Source organism: Pan troglodytes, chromosome 16, assembly GCF_028858775.2.
Source record: "Pan troglodytes isolate AG18354 chromosome 16, NHGRI_mPanTro3-v2.0_pri, whole genome shotgun sequence".
NCBI classification, from domain to species: domain Eukaryota; kingdom Metazoa; phylum Chordata; class Mammalia; order Primates; family Hominidae; genus Pan; species Pan troglodytes.
The window spans coordinates 69119448-69144260 of record NC_072414.2 but is presented as its reverse complement, the minus strand read 5'-3'; the positions used below and the strand labels follow the sequence as shown (position 1 = coordinate 69144260).

At 38.3% G+C, this 24813-nt stretch overlaps 1 protein-coding gene across 26 annotated transcripts in view; it reads left to right on the top strand.

The window, feature by feature from the left end:
- The window catches only part of PEAK1 (pseudopodium enriched atypical kinase 1), a 310312-nt gene that overhangs the window by 227476 nt on the left and 58023 nt on the right, over window positions 1-24813 (top strand). For all 26 annotated transcript variants that reach the window (XM_063795320.1, XM_063795312.1, XM_063795318.1 and 23 more), the window contains one exon: window positions 13610-16860. In XM_063795320.1, the coding sequence (XP_063651390.1) occupies window positions 13724-16860 (3137 nt within the window). In that variant the 5' untranslated portion in view covers window positions 13610-13723. The remainder of the gene's footprint in view (window positions 1-13609; window positions 16861-24813) is intronic.

Here is a 24813-nt window from a genome sequence, read left to right as displayed (position 1 = left end):
TAGGAGGACTTCATTGGAATTCAGCATGCATCTAAGGTTACACACATCAGCCTGAAGTCAATTAGAACAAAAGAAGTCAAGAGAGGGGAAAATGAAAGAAGAGCTGTCCTTTTTCTGAATGTGTCTGCTCAGATATTATGCTTTCTCTCTGTTTTTCTATTCTTCCTCTCACTTGTCTTGATTGTCCTCCTACCTTTTATTTATTTTGGGTTCATTTCTTTTTCTCTCACCTTCTATTTTTTATCTTTTGTTATTGTTCCCCACTTCCTCATCTCCTCCCCACCTCATCATTTTCCAGTCACTAGTTAAGACAGGAGAGTTGGGTTAATAACTTTAATGATACAGTAAAATTTTAGTTCTCTATGTTCCTTTGAAAGAATGAATTCTAGTTGGCCGAAGTTTCTGGATAACTGTGGGTTTGAGCTCTTTAAGCATTAAAATATTTTTAGTTTGAATAGTCATTTGGTGCTTATGTGACCTAAATTGTTTTTAAAATGCATACTAAGATTTAGGGTGCTTTTTTTCTCTGTCTTTATTTTTATAGTTTTCTATAAAGAGTAATTATTTTATAATTAAATAAACTTATAGTAAATAAAATAAGTTGTTTAAAAATCTTTCCAAAATACATTTCACATTTTAGTTGTTTGCTTCCCTTCTTAAACACAGAACCCCGAACATAATTTACTATTTTCTTGCTATCTTGCTATAATTGGTGTCAACATCAATTACAGTGCTATTCTAAAATATAGTGATGCCCTTAAGGGATATAGGGCTATTTGCCCACATGGAAAAGCTTTTTCAGTTCTTAAGTTTGGTTCTTGTATTTTTCTTTCTCCCCCTTTGCTGTCAGGTAGTCACTTGTCACTTGCCACTTCTGTCTGAATGCTGCTGTCTCCTTCTAAGTTATTTTGGTCTATGAAACCAGATAGCAGAGCATCATTTATTCATCTGTTCAAGAAACATACAGTGCCAAGACTGAATAAGATATATCTTCTGCACTCAAGGAGCTAAGACTAGTGGGGGTCGGGGGGTGGAGTAAGGTATGCAAAAGCCATATGATGGGAATCTGGGGAAGGGAGCAGTTAATTCTAAGAGGAGGATGTGAGACTTCACAGGGGAATTAAAATTTGACTGGAGGATCAAAAGATCTATAGGATTTTGAACAATTGCTATATGAGTGGACATGGAGGAGTAATGGCTGCTTTAAAAATGGTAAGTCAGTAGCAGATCACAAAGAGCATTAAATTTTATTCTAAGGAGTTTAAATGTATTATATATGCAACTGAGAACAATTAATGGCTTTATGAAGAGTTAAAGTAGTTAAGGAGCTGTATTTTAGAGGAACTGGGACACAAAATATACTATCTCAGTATTTCAGACAAAGAGCAATGAAAATCCAGGACTCAAGTTATAGCTAGATGGGTCAAAGGGAGAGGACAGATTAGGAAAGATAAAACCTGACAATTGATTGGATATAGCATGAGAAGGACCAGGAGGAGTCAAAAGTTGACCCAGTCTGAATGTCTGCCCATGTTTTGATACCATTTACTGTTATGGTACCTAGAAAAAGGTTGAGCATACTGTGTTTTGGAGGAAAGATGTAATTAGTTGTGTTTGGAAAGGTCTAGTAGGCAGCCGAAGTCTGGAGCTTCAGACGACAGGAGCAAGAGGTATAATTCTGGAATATAGATTATAAAGTATATGTTATATGGCAAACTCTGGAAAGTTGTTCCACCCTTAAATATTTGGGAATAGACAAGATCACAGAAGAGATGGCTAGAGAGTTAGTTTAGTTTAGTTTAGTTTAGTTTAGTTTAATTAAGATAGAGTCTCACTCTGTCACCCAGGCTGGAGTGCAGTGGTGCAATCTCTGCTCAGTGCAACCTCTGCCTTCCAGGTTCGAGCAATTCTCCCACCTCAGCTTCCCAAGTAGCTGGGATTACAAGCGCGCACCACTATGCACAGCTAATTTTTGTATTTTTAGTAGAGACGGGGTTTCGCCATGTTGGCCAGGCTGGTCTCGAACTCCTGACCTCAAGTGAGCCACCACACCTGGTCGACAGTCTTTTTAAAAGGGTAATTGTGGAAAGGACATTTGGGTACCTTTTTTAAAGGAGCGGTGGACACGTATCTCCACTCAAATTAACATTAGAGTCTCATTTGGTTCATAGTAAAGTGGACAGGGGATATACAAATAAGGCAGCCTGAGAGAGACAGCTATAATTCATTAAATTATAAGTAGAGCATTCACCTTTATTTCTGTACAAACAAGATCAATAAAACTAATTTAAGCTGATCAAATTAAATTTGTGTGTAAAATGAGTCTATAAATGAAACTATAAAAGGTGCTTTCCTACTTTGTCCAGTTTTCAGCTATATCCTGAATAGGTAATCTTGCCAGATAACTATATCCATAGAGAAGAGGTGTTTCTTCTTATATGTGAGAATTATTTTTGTTTCAGGTTATTAAAGATCTCTGACTCCAACTTCATTTGTCTCGTTAAATTTGTTTGAATAATTCAAAATGGTATTTTAACCCAAATTTGCATGTATATAATGTTTTGAATAGATTGTAAATTTGGGGAAAGACTTTAAAGGTACTCTTGTTACCAAACAGCATGTTCATTCTGTGAAATATGTCTGTGTGTCTGTGCGTATACACCTTGATCTGTGTACAGAAAAAAGACACAGAAGAGAGTATAGTCAGATTTGGGGGTTTCTTCATTGCTTTTTGCATATTTTTATTTTCTGATTACTTGTATAATATAAAGAATTTTTTTTTTCATTTAAAAAAAAAGGTAAGGACCGTTCGGCCTAGAGAGTTTGAGTAAGTTGTCTGTTTTTACAAATCTTATTAGCAATGGCCTTGAGTGTTGTTCATTTGTGCCTCTGAGGGTTCTCCTAATTGGTGAGTGGTTACGATAGGAATGGAAATACTCCTAGTGCTCTGGCACCCACAAGGGCCAGGGGCCCAGCACCTCTTCAAGAATGGCTGGCATTCCACCTCTCACTTTCCACTGGGAGGTGTTTGGGCTCACTTTAGTAGTCCAGTGATACAAACTACAGGTAGATATCTCACTGATGAGGAGAATTAAGACCCAGCATATTTTTATTGGGGGATAGTTTAGTTTTTCCTCTGTCAGACTGCGGTCTCCTTATATGTTAATATCCAGTAACTCCCCAGAGTCTGAGCTTCTGCTGTTTTCTTGAGAACAGTCCTGTGGAAACCTATTGTCATGTGCTCATGCACATCTGGAGTTCTCGAATGCCCTGGTCACAGTTCCCATCCTTCATGGTCCATCACTGGCCTCATCACTTCAGTTACTAAACCCAAGTCTCATTTTTCTAACTTTATTCTGTAATAAAATAAAACTAACTAAAGAATTGTCACTTTGCCTTTTTCATTTTCTCTCCCATCCACCTCAGCATCCTGCATCTTCTTTACTGCTCTCACTAAACCACTTGCAGTCAAGGTTTAGAGTCAGGTTTACATAAGTAAATAGTAATTAAAGATCTGGATATTTCTCAATGGGAAGAATTTTAAATCACACACTTTGTTTTAGAATGTGTTTGTTATTTCCATTCGGACATCATCTGTCTCATGATTTTCTACAGTTAAAGTAGTGCAGTTGGTGCTAGCTTGATTGTCCACATTTCAGTGTATCTCTGGGAAACTGATCCTGGGTTTTGATCTATACAGACCGCAGGGTCATCTTTAGTCACTCTTATTATCCCACTGGTTGATAAAAATTATCAATTTAGCCTCTCACATCAGCCCCTGCTTGTTAATTCCCACTGCCACTATATTAGTTTGGGGCCTTCTCTGGACTAGTATTATACTAGTTGAAACAACTACATTACCTTTCACCTTGCCTCCTGTCAATATATTCTTTCCATTTCCACCTGAATTCTTAAAGCACAATAGTATCACATAACCTTATTGCTCAGCAACTCCTTCCTGATAGAATCTGACAGCATCTCTTGAAATTGATGCAAAACACAAGTCCAAGATGGAATGCTAAAGTTTCCTTGCAAGTCACTTGCTCAGAACTTGGAGTATGTTTTCCCTGTAGAAGCAATAAGTCTTAAACAGGTTTACAAGGCAGCTAAAACTTTCAATTAAATCATCCGTGATAACTGAAGTCTAACCTAAGCATAGTTAACAGTGTTCCCATTGAAATAGCTTCCCAAGTGCCCAATTGGTATGTCAAGATGGGGTGTGGATATGTGTGGAGGAGATTAGAGGGATCATACCCCTTCCTGGCCTCCGTTGGATATAGAAATTTAATAAAAGGAGAAAAGAACTAATATTTATTAAGTGCTTACTATGAATCAGCCTTCGAGTTAGGCACTTTATATATTTTATCTTAATTCATTTTCATAAGAGCTTTGTTGACGGTAGTTATTATACTCCTTTAACAGATTCTTAGCAAATTAGTAATGTGAATAAGATCACAAGAGGAATGCTTACCTGACATAAGAGATTATTGTTTTTAAGCACTACTTTTCAAACTTTGGTAATTTATAGACCTCCTTTTAACTGAAAAAAATAACTGTGCTCTGTCAGTGTTGACGTACATTATTATAATTTTACTTAAATACAAAAAACATAAAGTTAGGTATAAATTCTTTATGCTTATAGTTGTCATTTAGCTATAAAACAAATTTGAAAGTTAAGTACAAAAAAACCCTGCAAAACTAATGAAATGCAAATTAACAGCAATTTAATATAATAGATGAAGTTTTGCTGAAACTAAATTGCTGCTTACTGTGTGGGTAAGGAGCTGCCAGCCACCCTAGTTTTCTTTACAGTTTTCATTACCATTGGCTGTCTTCTTATGCCACATTTCTTTCTACGGTATTGAAAATTCAAGATTGGTACAATACACAGTGGTTGCACCATGATGTCATTTTGGTCTTTACTTTTGGTAGAACTGTATCATCTACATATTAAGTGAGCCTTTCTTTTCTCATTATTTCTTACAGTTAAAGTAGTGTGCTTGGTGTCAGCTCATATTAGAAACAGAAAGGTATTTGTAGTCCTGGAAATTATATTGCGTGCTTAGTTAATATGGCCATTGCAATGATCCTGCCTGTGTTTACATTAGTTTATTTTAGATGTAAACTTTACTTTCAGTTTCATATTCAGCTCTTTTGGAGAACTCATAGACTCTTGAAAACACATCCCGGATTCCAGTGTGAGAAGTATTCTTTGACTGCATTTTAAGTTATGTATTTACAACCATTAAGAAAATAATTCCAACTTATTTATTAGAACAGGTCCAAATATCTGCACTAGGAAAGACTAGTTTATTATGGTATTTCCTCAAAAGCAATAAATCTATACTTCTTCAAAGTATTGTGTAATTCAGACTTTCATTAATTTAGAAGTACTTTTTCCCTTTAAAAGTCTAAATTATAAATGTTTTACAGTATGTATTGTTCACTCTTTTCTATAGCTGGGAAAGGTAAAATTTCTTTTAATTGGAAAAATAATGCCTCCTGCCAAACGTAAAGTAACACAAGACAATAAAGCCTCCAAAAATGAGTGAAGAGTGGTAGAAAATGACATTGCTCACTCTGATTATGTGGCTATAAACATTCAAGCAGGATTTTTCTTAGAATCATTAACTATTTTCTTATTTCTCCTTCCTTCCCAATTTCCTTTTTCCCACCTTCTCTTATTTGAATTTTGCTCTGCCCTTGTTTAGTCTCTTTCTTATTCCCTGTCTTCTCACATCTCAATCAGCTGTGACTCCCTAATTTAGCCTGTAGTCCAGCTTTCTTCACTTGGCAGTTGGCTCTGAGGTTGAGGGCAATGGAGAGGAGGAACAGAGCAAGGTGACTGATAGCAACATCTCACCAACTCACTCTCAACCAGCCACTTCAGTGGCCCCTCCAAATCAGAGTTGTTCCTGACTTGGAGAGCTGGATGAAAGATCATGCTTAATTTGCCTCGTAATATTACTTCCTCAACACTCTGAAACACAAAAAACACAACTTTGAGACAGCCTACTAGCTAAGTTTATGCCTGTTTGTTTCCTTCTGGCTTATTCTGCAGTGAGCACCTGGACTGATCATCTTAGAGCTGAGGAGGGGAAGGTGTGGGTGTGCCTATTTCTTACACTTCTTCATTCATGGTGGAATTCCACTATGGTGGACAGTGCTGCTGCTGCTGCTGCTGTGTGGACTGTCTTTCAGACACTGCCATGTTTATGTTTAAAGCAGCCTCCAGATGCCATGAAGCTATACCATTTATGCATGCATACGTGCATGCATGCATTCATCCTGGCTCTGCCATTTACTAGCTGTGTGACCTTGGGCAAGTTTCAGTTTCTTCGTCAGTAAAGTAGGGCAAATAATAGTATGTCTATCATAGAGTTTTGTGAGAATTATGAGGTGTTTGTTTTGTTTTGTTTTTTTGAGATAGAGTCTCGCTCTGTTGCCTAGGCTGGAGTGCAGTGGCGTGATCTCGGCTCACTGCAACCTCCCCCTCCCAGGTTCAAGTGATTCTCCTGCCTCAGCTTTCTGAGTAGCTGGGACTACAGGCGCCCACCACCACGCCTGGCTAATTTTTGTATTTTTAGTATGGACAGAGTTTCACCATGTTGGCCAGCCTGGTCTCAAACTCCTGACCCCAGGTGATCTGCCCGCCTTGGCCTCCCAAAATGTAGTGTTGGGATTACAGGCTTGAGCCACCGCACCTGGCCGAATTACGAGTTTTTATGGGTAAAGGGCCTGGTACTTAGTAGTAAATGCTAACTAGAATTATTCTTGAGTGCAAGCATTTATTTAGTATCCAATGTATTCCAAACAATTCAAGAGATATAGAGAGGAAAAACACTTAGACCTGCCTTCTGGGGACTTACATAATTACAAAACAATGTGGTATAATCGAGTTAGGCAAAACTTCATCACAGAAGTAAAATTTAAACTGCATCTTGAAGGATAAATAGGGTTTCAACAAATGGAACAGCATTAGAGGAAATACATTCCAAGCAGAAGAAAAAGCTCGTGAATAAAATAAAACTATAAAAGACTATGGAGTCTTGGCTGTTATTAGATAATATTTTAACTTCTTCTCTGATGTATACCTTCTTAAATAGGGGTCTAAAGTGGTTTCAGGGAACATTTTGGAACTTCTAATCTTATAACTAGTTATTACCAAGTTTATAATAATTATTATTAGTAGTAGTTAACTGATTCGTCAAAGAGTTTGAATTTAAAAATTAGTTGGAACTGAGCAGTGCTGCTTTGCAGGGGTGCATTTGTTGTTACATGATTCTTATCCTGAGATGACTACCATGTGACAGGAGCAGTGAATTGTTAGAAAAACTGTTGTGGTTAGAACAATTGGAACTGGATGGGCTTCTGGAGATTTCATTAAGTTTCCAAAATTAAGCAGATTTTACTTCGGTTTCTTCTTTAGATAGGAGAACCTCATGTTCTTGTGATAGCAAGGAATGATAATTTTTTTTTTCGGTCAGATCTCAAGAAAGTCCCTTTTACTCATGGAATTTCCATTTGTGTACCAAATTTAAGCTGTGTTTTATCTTCTGCAAAACTTCTTCCTGCAGCTTTGCTTTCACTTCCTCTCCCCACCCTTTTAGTCATATACTGAAGAGTTTGGCAGCTGGTTGAGGTGTCAGGTCAGCATTTTTCACTGTGGAAGAAGGAAAGGTTGGGAACAGTGACGTGGGTATGGTTGTCACATTTTCCTTTCCTTTTTTTAAAGTGACCCACATGTTCTTTAACAAAAGCCTAGTGAGAACCTTGACTTGTAAATTGTCCCCTAGCATCCTGGAGATGGACTAATATGTGGGATGACATATAGGCAATAGATCCTCACTGAGAGTGTCCTTAAAAGCCCACGTACAGCAGTGAGGATTCTTGACTCTGCCTCCATGGCAATGTGACAGATTTTATGGAGAGAGATGGTGGGCTTCGGGAGTCACAGAATTGGAGGAGCTTAGCAGTTCATTCTCCATCCTCCTTTATTATTAACAGATTCTCCTTGGGTGCCTTTAGGAAATGCTGTATATATGGTGTTTAATCTCCCACCTACACACTTTCCTTTTCTTTACTAACGGAAATTGAATCCAGCTTGAGGAGCTCCAGCTCTTTCTGCTGGCCAGTTTATTTCAAGATTGAAATCCATTGTGGATTTGTTTGTTGTTTTTTTGTATTTTTGTGGGGGTTTTTTTGGTATCAAATCTGCCTGAAACTGTTGGACTAGAAGCAAACTAATTATTGTCATTGTATGGCAGTAGAGAGAATAAAAAACAGTAATAGGTTCTTAAAAAGCTGTCATGACTTGAAGTGAAATAGGCCACTCTTGAATAGCTTCATCTATAGCCTGAAGGGCTTTGGTCCTGAAAACTGTCAAATATGAAATAGGATTTTAGATCATGGAATCCTGGCTACCTCCTAGGGGCAGCTTCAGCCATTAAACTCTCCCATAGACTATTTCATCTAGAAGATTTGCTTTGAGATTATAAGGAATGTGGAGGTAAATGAGCTTTTCTTATCAAACATTCCATTTGGGTGCTCTGTATCAGACCTGTTCTGGCAAATAAATAGAAGACACCAGGATAGACTGTTTTATTTCCTTGTGTAAGTGCCTCAGGAGACACATTTCTTATTTCTCAAGCATAACTTTGGAGACTGGAGTTTCCCATTTGGGGAGCGTTGGTGTTGAGCAGGGAAAGCTGCTAGTTATTGATTGCCGTTGAAGTCATTTCACAAAGGCTGTAAAACCCAAGGATTGCTCTTTGGACAGACCTGCATCTGGTACAGATTCCCCCTCTATAAGACTGTTGTAGGTTAAAATAGTTTTGACAGTGTCTTTAAGTGCACCTCTTTGTCTCCAAATATAATTAGTGTTTAAAATGAAGCCCTCGTGGTTAAGGTTTTGTGGCTTAGACAGCAGCTCCATCTGGTGCTTGCTAAAGGTGTTTGCTTGGTTCATGTCTCGGTTTTTTTGTTTGTTTGTTTTTTGTTTTTTATTATTATACTTTAAGTTTTAGGGTACATGTGCACAATGTGCAGGTTTGTTACATATGTATACGTGTCTCGGTTTTAAACCAGATGAATACAGATGGACACAAACTTGTAAACGAATGTCATATGCAACATGGGTTTCTAGTGCACACAACACTGACATAAGCAAATGGTGTTCCTGGTGAGTCTCATTTGGCTATTCTGTTGATAAGTGATAGCTGTTAATCAACTTAGCCATCTTTTGACTGAATTAACTTACTTTTACTCAAAGTGGGGAATTATTTTTACTATTATCTACTAGTCTTTGAAAAAGCAAATATATTGTACTACTTACAAAGAGAAAACTTAATCCCACTCTTATCAGAGTCTGTTTAACTTGGTTAACAAGATATTATGCCAAGATGCCTTATTCTTTTTTGTATTCAGTGCTGCATAGTGCTAAGTACACAGGGAATTTTTTAATTTAAATTCTTGGTGACTGACAGGAACTGCCCCCAAGCTGTTAATAAAAGTTACTTCTGAATAATAAGTTTACATATGGTTTCTATTTTCTTTATGCTTTTCTGAGTTTCCACAGTAAGCATATACAACAAAAGAAAAAAACATCTACCAAAAAAGGTAAAAACAAAACATATTGTAGGTAGTTGTAGCCTTGAGTCCCAGTTCTGGGTCTTTCTTATTTACTGTGTGTCCTTAGGAAAGTCACTTTCTCTTCTAGGCTTCGATTCCTTTGTCCATAAAACACAGTTGAATTAGAAACCTGCACAGTTTTAACATTCTAAGTATTGTGATTCTTTCCTCTTTCCTGTTTTTTCAGCCTCTCACCCTGGCCTGTATCTTTCCCCAATATTACCATTCAACATTATCTAGGTCTTCCCATCTTAAAATAAGGAAATCCTTTCTGGACCCCCATCCTCCTAGCTCCTTCTTGCTTCTCCTTCCTGCCTACTCTTCTCCAAAAGTTATCTACCATTGCTCTATTATCTCACTCTTCAACTCACTGCAGTCTGGTTTCCATCCCCACCACTGAACCAAATAGTTCATGCTAAGGTCACTGATGAGCTCATGTTGCCAAGTCCAATGGGCATGTATGTAAGTCCTCATTTTCCGTTACCTCTCAGCAGCATTTGAAATAGTTATTGTCTTTCTCCTTCATGACATTTCCTCATCTGGCTTCTGTGTCATCACACCTTGGCTGTTAGTTTTCAGTTAGGGGAGAGGAAGTAGCCCCTTCTCCCTGGTTCACCCACCAAGGCCACCTCCTCAGCTCACTATTTTCTTTTCGGCCTAAATATCTCTATACTAGTAATTCCTAAGCAGAGGAGAACCACAGAATTCTCATCCATGTTTCAGACTCCTAAATTCGTATACTGTCTTGTATGCAGGGTGACAAAATATGGACTCATAATCTTCCCTTCAAAAGTTGCACCTCCTCCAATGTTGTCATCTCAGTAAATGGCTCCATAATCATTTGAATACATAAACCTAAAACCTCAATACCTTTTACTCTTCAAAATCCAGTCATTCCTGCATCTTTCTCTGCCTTCCCTGACACCACATCCTAATCCAGATCCTCATCAGATCTTAGTTTGCCTATGTCAGTCTTTTAAGCCTCCTGTCCTGTTCTTCCCGAGTCCATTTTCTACATAGCAGCAGAGCTGTCTTTTTAAAGTCAGGTTTATTGAGGGTAAATTTACATGTAGTAAAATTCACTTTTTTTAAGTGCGTAGTTCTATGAGTTGTTTGTTTGTTTTTCGAGGCAGAGTCTTGGACTGTGGTGCAGTGGCACAATGCAACCTCGGCTCACAGCAACCTCCACCCAGGTTCAAGCAATTCTCATGCCTCAGCCTCCTGAGTAGCTAAGATTACGGGTGTACACCACCATGCCTGGCTAATTTTTGCATTTTTGGTAGAGACAGGATTTCACCATGTTGGCCAGGCTAGTCTCAAACTCCTGGCCTCAAGTGATCCACCCGCCTCAGCCTCCCACAGTGCTGGGATTACAGGCATGAGCCACCGCGCCCAGCCTACCTGCCGGTTCTGTGAGTTTTGACAAATGTATGCAGTTATGTAACCACTGCCACCTAACATTTAGATTGTTTCCAGCTTTTGGCTGTAAACCTTTGTGTATTGGTTTTAGTGTAAACAAAAGTTTTTATTTATCTTGGGTAAATACCTAGGAGTGGGATTGCTGGGCTCCAAGGTAAGTTTATGATTAACTCTATAAGAAACTGCAAAACTGTTTTTCAGAATACCTGAACCATTTACATTCCCACCAGCAATATATGAGTTTCAATTGCTTCACATCCTCGCTAGCATCAATTGTTTTTGTTTTAATTTTATTTTAACCATTCTAATAAATTTGTAGTGGTAGCACATTGTAGTTTTAATTTGCACTTCCATGTGGCTAATTATATTTACAATATTATAAATTTTATTTACTACAATATTATAAATATTGTAAATTATATTTACAATTTTTATATTGTTTAAATGCAATCCATGTAACTTTGGCTGGGCACAGTGTCTCATGCCTGTAATCTCAACATTTTGGGGAGGCCGAGGCAGCTGGGTCCCTTGAGCCCAAGAGTTTGAGACCACTCTGGACAACATGGAGAAACCCCATCTCTATAAAAAAAAATAGAAAAATTAGCCAGGCATAGTGGCATGTGCCCATAGTCCCAGCTACTCCAGAGGCTGAGGTGAGAGGCTTGATTGAGCCAGGGAGGTTGAGGCTGCAGTGAGCTGTGATCATACCACTACACACCAGACTGGGTGACAGAGTGAGATCCTGTCTCAAAAAAAAAGATCAAAAATCATATATATTTGGTTAAGTGTCTGCTCAAATCTTTTACCTGTTTTTTATTGGGTTTTTCTTTTTGTTGAGTTTTGAAAGTTCTTTATATATTCCAGATACAAAGTCCTTTGTCAGATATGAATGTTTCACATAATTTCTCCTACTCTGGGGTTTGTCTTCATTCTCTTGTCATTTTTTTTTTTTGCAAATGTTTTTGATAAAATGCAAAATATATTTAGGTACAATATTTTATAACAGAGGTTTGCTAGTGAGAAGAATGAAATTCCATTTTGGGGAGGATAACATTGTGCTTGATGGGGGTTCAAAGTTAGTACTTCCTCTCATCAAAATTGATTACAAATGTTCATCTATTAATTCATATCTGTAATGAAATTTTATGTATTTCATAATTTTATTTTATAATTTTATGTATTATCTTTGAAAAATGTAATTTCACACAGCTGATAGATGCACCAGTGGAAATCCTGCAATTTGTAGAGTGCCACAAAGCAGTAAAAGTGAAGCATACAGTCTGTGTGTCACACATTTCGTAGCTACTCATCTCTCCATTGTAGCACAGAAGCCACCATAGGCAAATGAGTATGTAAACAAATGAGTGTGACTGGCGTTCCAATGGAGCTTTATTTGTGGGTACTGAATTTAGAATTTCATATAATTTTCACTTGTTGCAGAACATTATTCTCGTTTTGATTTGTTTCCAACCATTTAAAAACATAAAAAGCATCCTTAACCTCGGGATACAAAAACAGGAATAAGCTACATTTGGCCTCTGGGCTATAATTTGCTTACCTTTCCCCCTTCTTCCCCCCTTCATCTATCAGTGTTTTATAGTTTTGCTCATATAGATTCTAGATTTTACACATATTTTGTTGGACTTATATACCTAAGAATTTCATGGGTTTTGGTCAGAGCTGTCTTTTTAAAATGCAAATTGGATTATGTTGTTTCCCCTATTCAAGACCCTTCAGTGGCTTCCCACTGCTCTTAGGATAAACTCTATAATCTTTAAAAGCCTAAAAGGCCTTGCATGATCTGGCCCCTGGTCTCCTTTTCAGCCTTTTTTTTTTTTTTTTTTTTTTTTTGAGACAAGGTCTCACTCTGTCACCCAGGCTGAAGTACTGTGGCACAATCTGCTCACTGCAACCTCCACCTCCCAGGCTCAAACAATCCTCCTGCCTCAGCTTCCTGAGTATCTGGAACTATAGGTGTGTGCTACCACACCCAGCTAATTTTTATATTTTTTTTAGAGATGGGATTTTATCATGTTAGCCAGGCTGGTCTTGAACTCCTGGGCTCAAGGGATCTTCCCACCTTGGCCTGCCTCCTAGCATGCTGGGATTACAGGCATGAGCCACTGCACCCAGCCCCGAAGCTTCATTTTCAATGCATTGAGTTTGAGGAGTCTACGAAATGTCTAAAACGTTCAAGGGTAGGTGGAAGAAGAGGAATCTATAGTGGGCTGGGAAGTGTTAGAGAAATTGGTGGATAACAGAAGGAGTGGTATCAAAGGCATTTCTGGGAGGGAAGGTCACAGAATCATTGCAACAGAGACATCAAGCTGAAGATTATGTATGGATAGATAAGAGTGCATAAAATTATAGTTAAAAAGCTCACTTTCCAAATGCTGATTGGCTAAAGGGAAATTACAAAGTACACAAATTAGTTTAGCTCTCAGTCTTTTAATTTAAGGAAAAATTTTGGAATGGAGTCAGTCTTTTCAAGTCACTAATAATGGTAAGTCTCATAGTGCCTTTTTCATTCAGATTTTTTGTCTTCTTTTCCCCTCCACAGATTGATCATTCTTAGAAGAGCTGCTGTAACACATAGGGGAAGTGAAAACTAACAGATGAAAGTTTTGTCATGCACTGAAAGAAAAGCATTGTCTGTGAAGTTCTATTTTTAAAAATGTCTGCTTGTAACACCTTTACTGAACATGTTTGGAAACCTGGTGAATGCAAGAATTGCTTTAAACCTAAAAGTTTGCACCAGCTTCCCCCAGACCCTGAGAAGGAACCCATCACCCATGGCAATGTGAAAACTAATGCCAATCACAGTAACAACCACCGCATCAGGAACACGGGCAATTTCCGGCCTCCTGTGGCTAAAAAACCCACTATAGCTGTGAAGCCCACTATGATAGTGGCAGATGGGCAAAGTATATGTGGTGAGCTTAGCATCCAAGAACACTGTGAGAACAAACCTGTCATCATAGGATGGAACCGAAACAGAGCTGCCTTGAGTCAGAAACCACTTAACAATAATAATGAAGATGATGAAGGAATTAGCCATGTTCCTAAGCCTTATGGCAATAATGATAGTGCAAAGAAGATGTCAAATAACAATAATGGACTAACTGAAGTGTTAAAGGAGATAGCAGGCTTGGATACTGCCCCTCAGATAAGAGGAAATGAAACAAACTCCAGAGAAACATTCTTGGGAAGAATAAATGATTGCTATAAACGATCATTGGAAAGAAAGCTTCCACCAAGTTGCATGATAGGTGGGATAAAGGAAACTCAGGGCAAGCATGTTATTCTGAGTGGGAGCACAGAAGTGATTAGTAATGAAGGGGGCCGGTTCTGTTACCCAGAGTTTTCCAGTGGCGAGGAGAGTGAAGAGGATGTGCTTTTCAGTAACATGGAGGAGGAGCACGAGAGTTGGGATGAGAGTGATGAAGAGCTGTTGGCCATGGAGATTCGCATGAGAGGGCAACCTCGCTTTGCCAACTTCAGAGCAAACACTTTGTCTCCTGTTCGATTCTTTGTGGACAAAAAATGGAATACCATCCCCCTGCGAAACAAGTCTCTGCAGAGAATCTGTGCTGTGGACTATGATGACAGCTATGATGAAATCCTGAATGGTTATGAGGAAAATTCTGTGGTCTCTTATGGACAAGGAAGCATTCAGAGCATGGTGTCATCTGACTCCACATCACCAGATTCTTCTTTAACAGAAGAATCGCGTTCTGAGACAGCCAGTAGTTTATCCCAGAAGATTTGTAATGGTGGAATATCTCCTGGTAACCCAGGAGATTCTAAGGACATGAAGGAAATTGAGCCCAATTATGAAAGTCCCTCTAGTAATAATCAGGATAAAGATTCATCACAAGCTTCCAAAAGCTCAATAAAAGTTCCAGAGACCCACAAAGCAGTCCTTGCTCTCCGATTAGAAGAGAAAGATGGCAAGATTGCTGTACAAACTGAGAAGGAAGAAAGTAAAGCCTCTACAGATGTTGCTGGGCAAGCAGTAACCATAAACCTTGTCCCCACAGAAGAGCAAGCAAAACCTTACCGAGTTGTGAATCTGGAACAGCCATTGTGCAAGCCATATACTGTTGTGGATGTGTCAGCAGCCATGGCCAGTGAGCACCTCGAGGGCCCTGTTAACAGCCCCAAGACGAAAAGCTCATCCTCTACTCCAAACTCTCCAGTTACATCATCTTCATTGACACCAGGACAAATAAGTGCCCATTTCCAAAAATCCAGTGCAATTCGATACCAAGAAGTATGGACTTCTAGCACCAGTCCACGACAAAAGATACCTAAAGTAGAACTAATTACTAGTGGAACTGGACCAAATGTTCCTCCAAGGAAAAACTGTCACAAATCAGCACCTACATCACCCACAGCTACAAACATTTCCTCCAAAACCATCCCTGTTAAGTCACCTAATTTGTCTGAAATAAAATTTAATAGTTATAACAATGCTGGTATGCCACCTTTTCCAATTATCATTCATGACGAGCCAACTTATGCTCGGAGTTCCAAAAATGCTATCAAAGTTCCCATTGTTATCAATCCGAATGCATATGACAATCTAGCTATCTACAAAAGTTTTCTGGGAACAAGTGGAGAACTCTCAGTGAAGGAAAAAACCACAAGCGTAATAAGCCATACTTATGAAGAAATAGAAACAGAAAGCAAAGTGCCTGATAACACCACTAGCAAAACCACTGACTGTCTTCAAACTAAAGGGTTTTCAAACAGCACAGAGCATAAAAGGGGCTCAGTGGCTCAGAAGGTTCAAGAGTTTAACAACTGTCTCAACAGAGGTCAGTCTTCACCACAGAGAAGCTATAGTTCCAGCCACAGCTCCCCAGCAAAGATCCAGAGAGCCACTCAAGAGCCTGTGGCCAAAATAGAAGGCACTCAGGAGTCTCAGATGGTGGGCAGCAGCAGCACCAGAGAGAAAGCAAGCACAGTGCTTTCTCAGATTGTGGCTTCAATCCAACCCCCACAGTCTCCTCCAGAAACACCTCAATCTGGCCCTAAAGCTTGCAGTGTGGAAGAGCTTTATGCCATTCCTCCAGATGCTGATGTTGCTAAGAGCACACCTAAGAGTACGCCAGTCCGGCCCAAATCTCTCTTTACATCTCAGCCTAGTGGTGAGGCTGAAGCACCTCAGACCACAGACAGTCCTACCACCAAAGTACAGAAAGACCCATCCATAAAGCCAGTCACCCCCTCTCCCTCCAAATTAGTGACTAGCCCCCAAAGTGAGCCACCACCTCCATTTCCCCCGCCACGCTCTACTTCTTCTCCTTACCATGCAGGTAACCTTTTGCAGAGGCATTTCACTAACTGGACCAAGCCAACCAGCCCTACCAGGTCAACAGAAGCTGAATCAGTTTTGCACTCTGAAGGCAGCAGGCGGGCAGCTGATGCAAAACCTAAGCGCTGGATATCATTTAAAAGCTTCTTCCGCCGTCGGAAAACAGATGAGGAGGATGACAAAGAGAAAGAGCGAGAGAAAGGGAAACTGGTGGGCCTGGATGGCACAGTCATTCACATGCTGCCTCCTCCTCCAGTTCAGCGCCATCACTGGTTCACAGAGGCAAAAGGAGAGTCCAGTGAGAAACCAGCCATTGTCTTCATGTACAGGTGCGACCCTGCTCAAGGCCAGCTCAGTGTGGATCAGAGCAAGGCTAGGACAGACCAGGCAGCAGTCATGGAGAAGGGTAGAGCAGAGAATGCATTACTACAGGACTCAGAGAAGAAGAAGAGTCATTCTTCTCCATCACAGATTCCTAAAAAGATTCTCAGGTATGTAAAACAGACTGGCAGAATATGGGAATTTTTTAACACATTTTCAGGTGCTAAGTTTTTTATATCTTTTAAGATTGCATAAGAACCATTTCTGTTTGTAAGTAGCACTCTGTGGCCATCATCTATCTTTATAACTGCATTCCAAGATTAGAATAGTATTAAAGTGATCTTACTGCACTGAACAAGGTTTATAGCCCTGGATCTTTGGCTTAAGTAGCCTACTGCATTCTGGTGAATGCAGAGGAACTTTAGCATAGAAAAGCAAATCCATAACACCTTAATAGCAATAAATAATATGTTGTTTTGGAATGTGATGGTAGTGTGAGGAAGAAACAGGATCAAATGAATAAATGGTGGTACTGTTCTTTCCCTCACTGTAAATGAAATAAAGCTCTTCCAGCAATTCTTTTTGTTTTTTATGAAGGTGTTATCTCTATATGCATTACTTGTTTTAAGGGAATATTTGTTTTTTTATTGCTGTCTCTTTCTGTCCTCCTTCCAAGTGTTGTGGAAAAAAATGGAGGGTGGTAAGCAAGCAATTTATAGTTATTTAGCATGTGGGTGAAATAGGAGAAGTTGAGTATTGAGACTGAGACCCAGTAGTATAATATTCAGATCAGCTAGACAGATTGCATACCCAAATCAGTTCTCTAGGCATTCATTTTCTTGAATACCTTAATAACTATTTATTGATCACCTATTCTGTGCAAGGTATATAATAAATATTTATCTCAAATCCTTATAAATTTGCTATATTCTTCAGATGAGGAAACTGAAAACCCGGGAAGTTAAGAATTGAACAGAGTCACAAAGCTAGTGCTTGTCAGAGCTGGAATTCAAACCTCGATCTCTCATTCTAAAGCATGTATCATCCTTATAATTTTGCATTCTTAAACACAAGATCAATAAAAATTGTTATATTCTCACTTGTAATCATTCACATAAATACATATGTTTAGGAAGCCTAAGTTTTTCTTTCTTATTTATATTGTAAACAAAATGAATTAACTGCCAGTAAAAACAAGGAACTTTTATCCCAAGTTTGTGACTAATAGGATGATTTCCCTATGCTTCCTGTCCTTTTTATTCTTAAAGATATGCCCTGAGTACTCCATTCATCTGATTCTGAGTCCTTCTCCCTCCTTACTTAAAGTAAGAAGTAAAGAAAGAAGGGCCTGCCCTTCTTTCTTACAAACATAGCAAATTCTGATGGTTGGGGCAGATTTACCCGTTTTTCTTTAGAAAAGTATAATAAAAAATGAAGTGAACACTTAATGCTTTTACTTTTCCTAGCAAAATGCTAGGAAGTTTTATACACATTCTTTACTAAAATGAGCTTTTTACATACCTCCAAATTGTGGTCAAAATGCTAACAAGTCTCTGTTTTCCTTAAATCCATGTAGTAACAAAGCAACTAGGATGGTAGTCCTAGAAAGAACAGTCTTGTCATTGGTAGTTGAATGTTATATTCCATGGTAAGGTATTCAATGACAGAATGTACTCCAGTAGTAATAAAATACATGTATTTCAGGGCCGGGTGTGGTGGCTCACACCTGAAATCCCAGCACTTTGGGAGGCCAAGGCAGGCGGATCACCTGAGATCAGGAGTTTGAGACCAGCCTTGCCAACATGGTGAAACCCCATGTCTACTAAAAATACAAAATTAGCTGGGTGTGGTGGCAGGCGCCTGTAATCCTAGCTACTTGGGAGGCTCAGGCAAGAGAATCACTTGAACCAGGAGGTGGAGGTTGCACTGAGCCAAGATCACACCATTGCACTCCAGCCTGGGCAAAAAGAGTGAAACTCCATCTCAAAAAAAAAAAAAAAAAAAAAAACATGTATTTCAGGTGCCTGATTTATTTAGAAAAGAGGCAGCTTAAACAGTAAATGGTTGGAGTTACGTAGGAGGGAATGGTAGACAGTTCTTACATGGTGTCATTCCTGATTAAGTACCACTGTAGTGTATTTATCCACATCTTAGAAGGCATAGTCAAGAAATGTTCGGCTTCTTTCTGAGGAAAGAGACTCTCTCCTTTGGCTGCATGCCACAGTATATAGGCTTGAGGGCAGCCCAGGCCCTGGGCTTGGCAGACCTCTTACTATACAGCTTTTATTTTCACAATTAGGTTATACATAGGCCAGTCAGGTCTTCCAAAATGTATCCGTTTTTTGAAGTTAACATCCATGAATCCAAATAGCACAGTTCATTTGCCCATTGGTTCTTAAATTTAACCATGTTCCAGAATCATCTAGAGAGCTGTTAAGACACAGATTGCTGATCCCCACCCCTGGAGTTTTTTATTCAGTAGGTCTGGGGTGGGTCCTGATAATTTGCACTTCTAATAAGTTCCTGGGTGATACTGATGCTGCTGGTCCTTGGGTCACACTTAGAACTGCTGGTCTCACCACCATTATAAAGATACATGCTATAGTCTGAGTAAAGCAGTGATTGAGATATTAAACTTTTCTTTTTAAAAAAAAAAATGTAAAACTTTGTTAGCATTTTTCTTTTTTTTTTCTTATTATTATTATACTTTAAGTTTTAGGGTACATGTGCACAATGTGCAGGTTAGTTACATATGTATACATGTGCCATGCTGGTGTGCTGCACCCATTAACTTGTCATTTAGCATTAGGTATATCTCCTAATGCTATCCCTCCCCCCTCCCCCCACCCCACAACAGTCCACAGAGTGTGATGTTCCCCTTCCTGTGTCCATGTGTTCTCATTGTTCAATTCCCATCTATGAGTAAGAACATGCAGTGTTTGGTTTTTTGTCCTTGCGATAGTTTACTGAGAATGATGGTTTCCAATTTCATCCATGTCCCTACAAAGGACATGAACTCATCATTTTTTATGGCTGCATAGTATTCCGTGGTGTATATGTGCCACATTTTCTTAATCCAGTCTATTGTTGTTGGACATTGGGGTTGGTTCCAAGTCTTTGCTATTGTGAATAGTGCCGCAATAAACATACGTGTGCATGTGTCTTTATAGCAGCATGATTTATAATCCTTTGGGTATATACCCAGTAATGGGATGGCTGGATCAAATGGTACTTCTAGTTCTAGATGCCTGAGGAATCGCCACACTGACTTCCACAATGGTTGAACTAGTCTACAGTCCCACCAACAGTGTAAAAGTGTTCCTGTTTCTCCACATCCTCTCCAGCACCTGTTGTTTCCTGACTTTTTAATGATCACCATTCTAACTGGTGTGAGATGGTATCTCATTGTGGTTTTGATTTGCATTTCTCTGATGGCCAGTGATGATGAGCATTTTTTCATGTGTCTTTTGGCTGCATAAATGTCTTCTTTTGAGAAGTGTCTGTTCATATCCTTTGCCCACTTTTTGATGGGGTTGTTTGTTTTTTTCTTGTAAATTTGTTTGAGTTCATTGTAGATTCTGGATATTAGCCCTTTGTCAGATGAGTAGGTTGCGAAAATTTTCTCCCATTTTGTAGGTTGTCTATTCACTCTGATGGTAGTTTCTTTTGCTGTGCAGAAGCTCTTTAGTTTAATTAGATCCCATTTGTCAATTTTGTCTTTTGTTGCCATTGCTTTTGGTGTTTTAGACATGAAGTCCTTGCCCATGCCTATGTCCTGAATGGTAATGCCTGGGTTTTCTTCTAGGGTTTTTATGGTTTTAGGTCTAACATGTAAGTCTTTAATCCATCTTGAATTGATTTTTGTATAAGGTGTAAGGAAGGGATCCAGTTTCAGCTTTCTACATATGGCTAGCCAGTTTTCCCAGCACCATTTATTAAATAGGGAATCCTTTCACCATTGCTTGTTTTTCTCAGGTTTGTCAAAGATCAGATAGTTGTAGATATGCGGCGTTATTTCTGAGGGCTCTGTTCTGTTCCATTGATCTATATCTCTGTTTTGGTACCAGTACCATGCTGTTTTGGTTACTGTAGCCTTGTTGTATAGTTTGAAGTCAGGTAGCGTGATGCCTCCAGCTTTGTTCTTTTGGCTTAGGATTGACTTGGCAATGCGGGCTCTTTTTTGGTTCCATATGAACTTAAAGTAGTTTTTTCCAATTCTGTGAAGAAAGTCATTGGTAGCTTGATGGGGATGGCATTGAATCTGTAAATTACCTTGGGAGATATTAAACTTTTCTTTAAGGCACATTGGAGTTTTCACATTTCATAATGTCCCAGACTAAGTAGAAAAAGAGGTATTCAGTAGCTTTTTTTTAACTTTTTGAAAAGTTTAAAACATGAATATGCACATTGAAAAATATATACCATTTGCGTTTTCAATAATTGCCTCATTTACTTGGATACACCATTGGTATTTACTTGAAGCAACTTTGATAAGGAAAACATTACCATCAAATGTCAACATTTGTGTTTCAGGCTTGATGGCAGTGTGATCATTAAATTACCACCCCACGGCTGGGAGCACACTGCTGAAAGAAATGAAAATACAGTTTTTCTATAAATAAATGAATATTTGAAGTCTAAACTGTATATAAGAAATGAAGAATGAAAAACGAAAAAATACTGTACTAAAGGCCAGACCCCAGGCTCTGAAAGATGAGGAACTTTATAGAGCCCTTCATTATGGGATTAGATTGTTACTAAGTTCATTTATTTAACTGTTTAGGAAATATAAATTGAGTATCTTAACTGTGCCATGTATTTGCCATCAGGCCCTGGAACAAATAGGGGGAAACATTATCCTGAAATAACGGACTTGGGTTGAACTTCAACTATGTGTCTGATCCTTCAGTGTACAAGGCTATAAAGATACCTATCACATAGAAGTAATTTGAAAATTTCATTAGAAAACATATAAAAAGCTTATCCCAGGGTCTGGCAGACATTGAGTGCTTAAAAATGTTAGTAGGCCCTCTACCCTCAATGGATAAATGCTAAAACAATGTGTTCAGAGTGATTAATTCAGCTTAATGCAGACTTCTCAGGAATAAAATCCAAAGCAGATCTTTAAAGACAAATAGGATTTTGCCAGCTGGTTGGGAAAGACATTGTAGGCCAAAGGAACAATATATGCAAAGTCACAGAGGTGAGGGTGGTGGCAAACAGAAGCAGGACATGTGGCTAGAAAAGGATAATGAATAATCCAGTGGGTGTAAAACATTCAAACTCAGAAGGAAAGAATAGAACAATGATAACCAGAGGCTTTTGGGTGAGGTGGGGTTGATGGGGAAAGGAGAGGTGTTTGCCAAGGGTACAAAGTTCCAGTTAGACAGGAAGAGTAAGTTTTAAAGATCTATTGTACAGCATGGTGACCATAGTTAATAATGACATAGTACATATTTCAAAATTGCTAAAAAAGTAGATTTTAAATGTTCTCACCACAAAAAAAAGATAAATAGGTAAGGTGATAGATTTGTTAATAACTTTATTTAATCTTCTACAGCATATACATATATCAAAACATCACATTGTACCCCATAAATATATACAATTATTATTTGTTAATTTAAAATTTTTTAAATTAAATTTTAAAAATAGTCCATTGGTTCTTAAAGTATGTTCCATGTAAGGTCAAATAGTGATCATGCCAACATTACTATTTTTATAATACAAAGACACTTGTCTTTTTCATTGTGTTGACAGTTGCATTGTTGGTGCATAAACAATAGTGGTTAAAACTACTTGCATCTTAGCATAAATCAAAGCCATGGCACCATATTGTACTAGGAGAGTTTGTTGTTGTTGTTGTTGTTTTTAAGTGAGTTTCACTTAATGTCCTTGGTGGGCCAGACACAGTGGCTCATGCCTGTAATCCCAGCACTTTGGGAGGCTGAGGCAGGAGGATCACCTGAGCTCAGGAGTTCAAGACCAGTCTAGGTAACATAATGAGACCTTGTCTCTACTAAAAATTTTAAAAATTAGCTGGGCATGGTGATGTGTGCCTGTGATCCCAGGTACTCAGGAGGCTGAGGTGGAAGGATCGTTTGAGCCCAGGAGGTTAAGGCTGCAGTGAACCATAATCACGCCACTGCACTCCAACCTGGGTGACAGGGTGAGACCCTGTAAGAATTCCCTTGGTGATGTAGTAAATTAAATCTCAACCCAGGAGTACCTGTCTTCTTAAAAATTCTGCGTAATTAAATGGGAAGTACACGTAGAATACTTCTGCTGTGTAACAAAGTATGATGGTTTTCTCAAAGAAAAATACTTGTGAAATAGTTTGAGTTGTGAAGCTGAACTAGCCCCCTCTTTCATGAACCACCTTGAAAGAACAACTGACAGACAAACTGTGGTTATTCAAATCTGAGAGTGTTTGGCAGATATTTTCTTAAGAATGAACAAAACAAACCTATTACTTCAAGGAAAACAACTAACTGTATTTGTTGTCAGTGATATAAAATCCAAATTTTCAAGCAGAAATAAGAATTTTTAAAAACTTATATCTGCCACCATGACCTCAACAGCTTCCTAATACTTAAACATTCTTCTGATGAGATTGATGGTTGAATTTGCAAACTTTTAAAAGTATTATATAATGAAATATGTCAACATTTAGAGGATCTGCATTAACTCAGTAAACCAATAATTTCCAAATAACCCAATGCATGATATTATAAAATTATACGTGAGTAAAATCCATTCAAACTGCAAGATAGATCGATGGCTTTGAATGTAACTGAGTACAAAAAGTTTATTGATATGGTTTCAGATTTCACATTGCAACTAACCTTTAAGAAACTACCACTTACCAAATTCTGGTATGGTACCAAAGAATATCTACAGTTATCTAAAAAGCTATTAAAATACTCCTCCTTTTTCCGCTTATGAATCTGGGTGAGACCAGATATTTTTCATATACTTTAATCAAAGCAACATATCACAGCAGATTGAATGCAGAAGCAAATAAGGCAATTCAGTTGTCCTCTATTAAGCCAGATATTAAAAAGATTTGAAAAAAGTATTATTTAGGTACTATTTACTGGGTTTATTTCCTTAATTTTTAAATTTTTATTTAATACTTAAATTATACATAATGCACTTAATTATGGCGTACGTAGTGATGTTGCAATACATATAATGTAAAGTGAGCAGATCAGGGAAATTAGCATATCCATTATCTCAAACATTTATTATTTCTTCACGTTGGCAACATTCAATATCCTCCTTCTAGCTATCTGAAACTATATAATAATGTTACTGTTAACTATAGTCATCCTACAGTGCCATAGAACACTAGAACTTATTTCTCCCATCTAGCTGTAATTTTGTGTCCTTTGACAAATCTCTGCCTATCCTTTTCTTCCCCCATTTTTCCAGCCTGTTGTATTCTCTCTTCTACTTTTTACTCCTGTGAGATCTACTTTATTTTTTAAGCTTCCACATATGAGTGAGAACATGTGGTGTTTAACATTTGTTCCTGGCATTATTTCACCTAGCATAATGTCCTCCAGTTCCATCTATGTTGCCACAAAACAAGTTTTTTTTTTAAAAAATGGATTAATTATTTTCAGATGTTCTCAGTTCCAGTTTCTCATTTAAATGTCAGTTGATATAACCTGTACAAATAGGAGTCCATGTGATTCTCAATTTTTAAGAGTGCAAAGCAATCCTGAGACCAAAAAGTTTGAGAAGTGCTGAGACAGGCTGTAAATGACATGTTGAAATGTTTGGCTTTTATCTTGTAGATTTTGTAGAGGAAACAGTTTTTAAGCAGGAAAGTAGCTGATTTTTTAATAAAATATTTTCTGGCACTAATATTGAAAATAGGTTAGAAGATGGGACACTAGTGGGTCAAATTTTAGTTCAAGAACGTGTACCCAGGCATCATTTCTATGTGGCAAGTTTGGATTCAGAGAAACTAATTTGGTGGTTAACCTGGTCTGTGACCAGTTAGGAATTTCTCAACTATCATTTTTAAAATGGTACCTACCTACCTACCATCTCTGCAACTCTTTGGTGTCCATCACATGGGGGAATAATACTGCACAGTGGGAAGAATGCCGGCA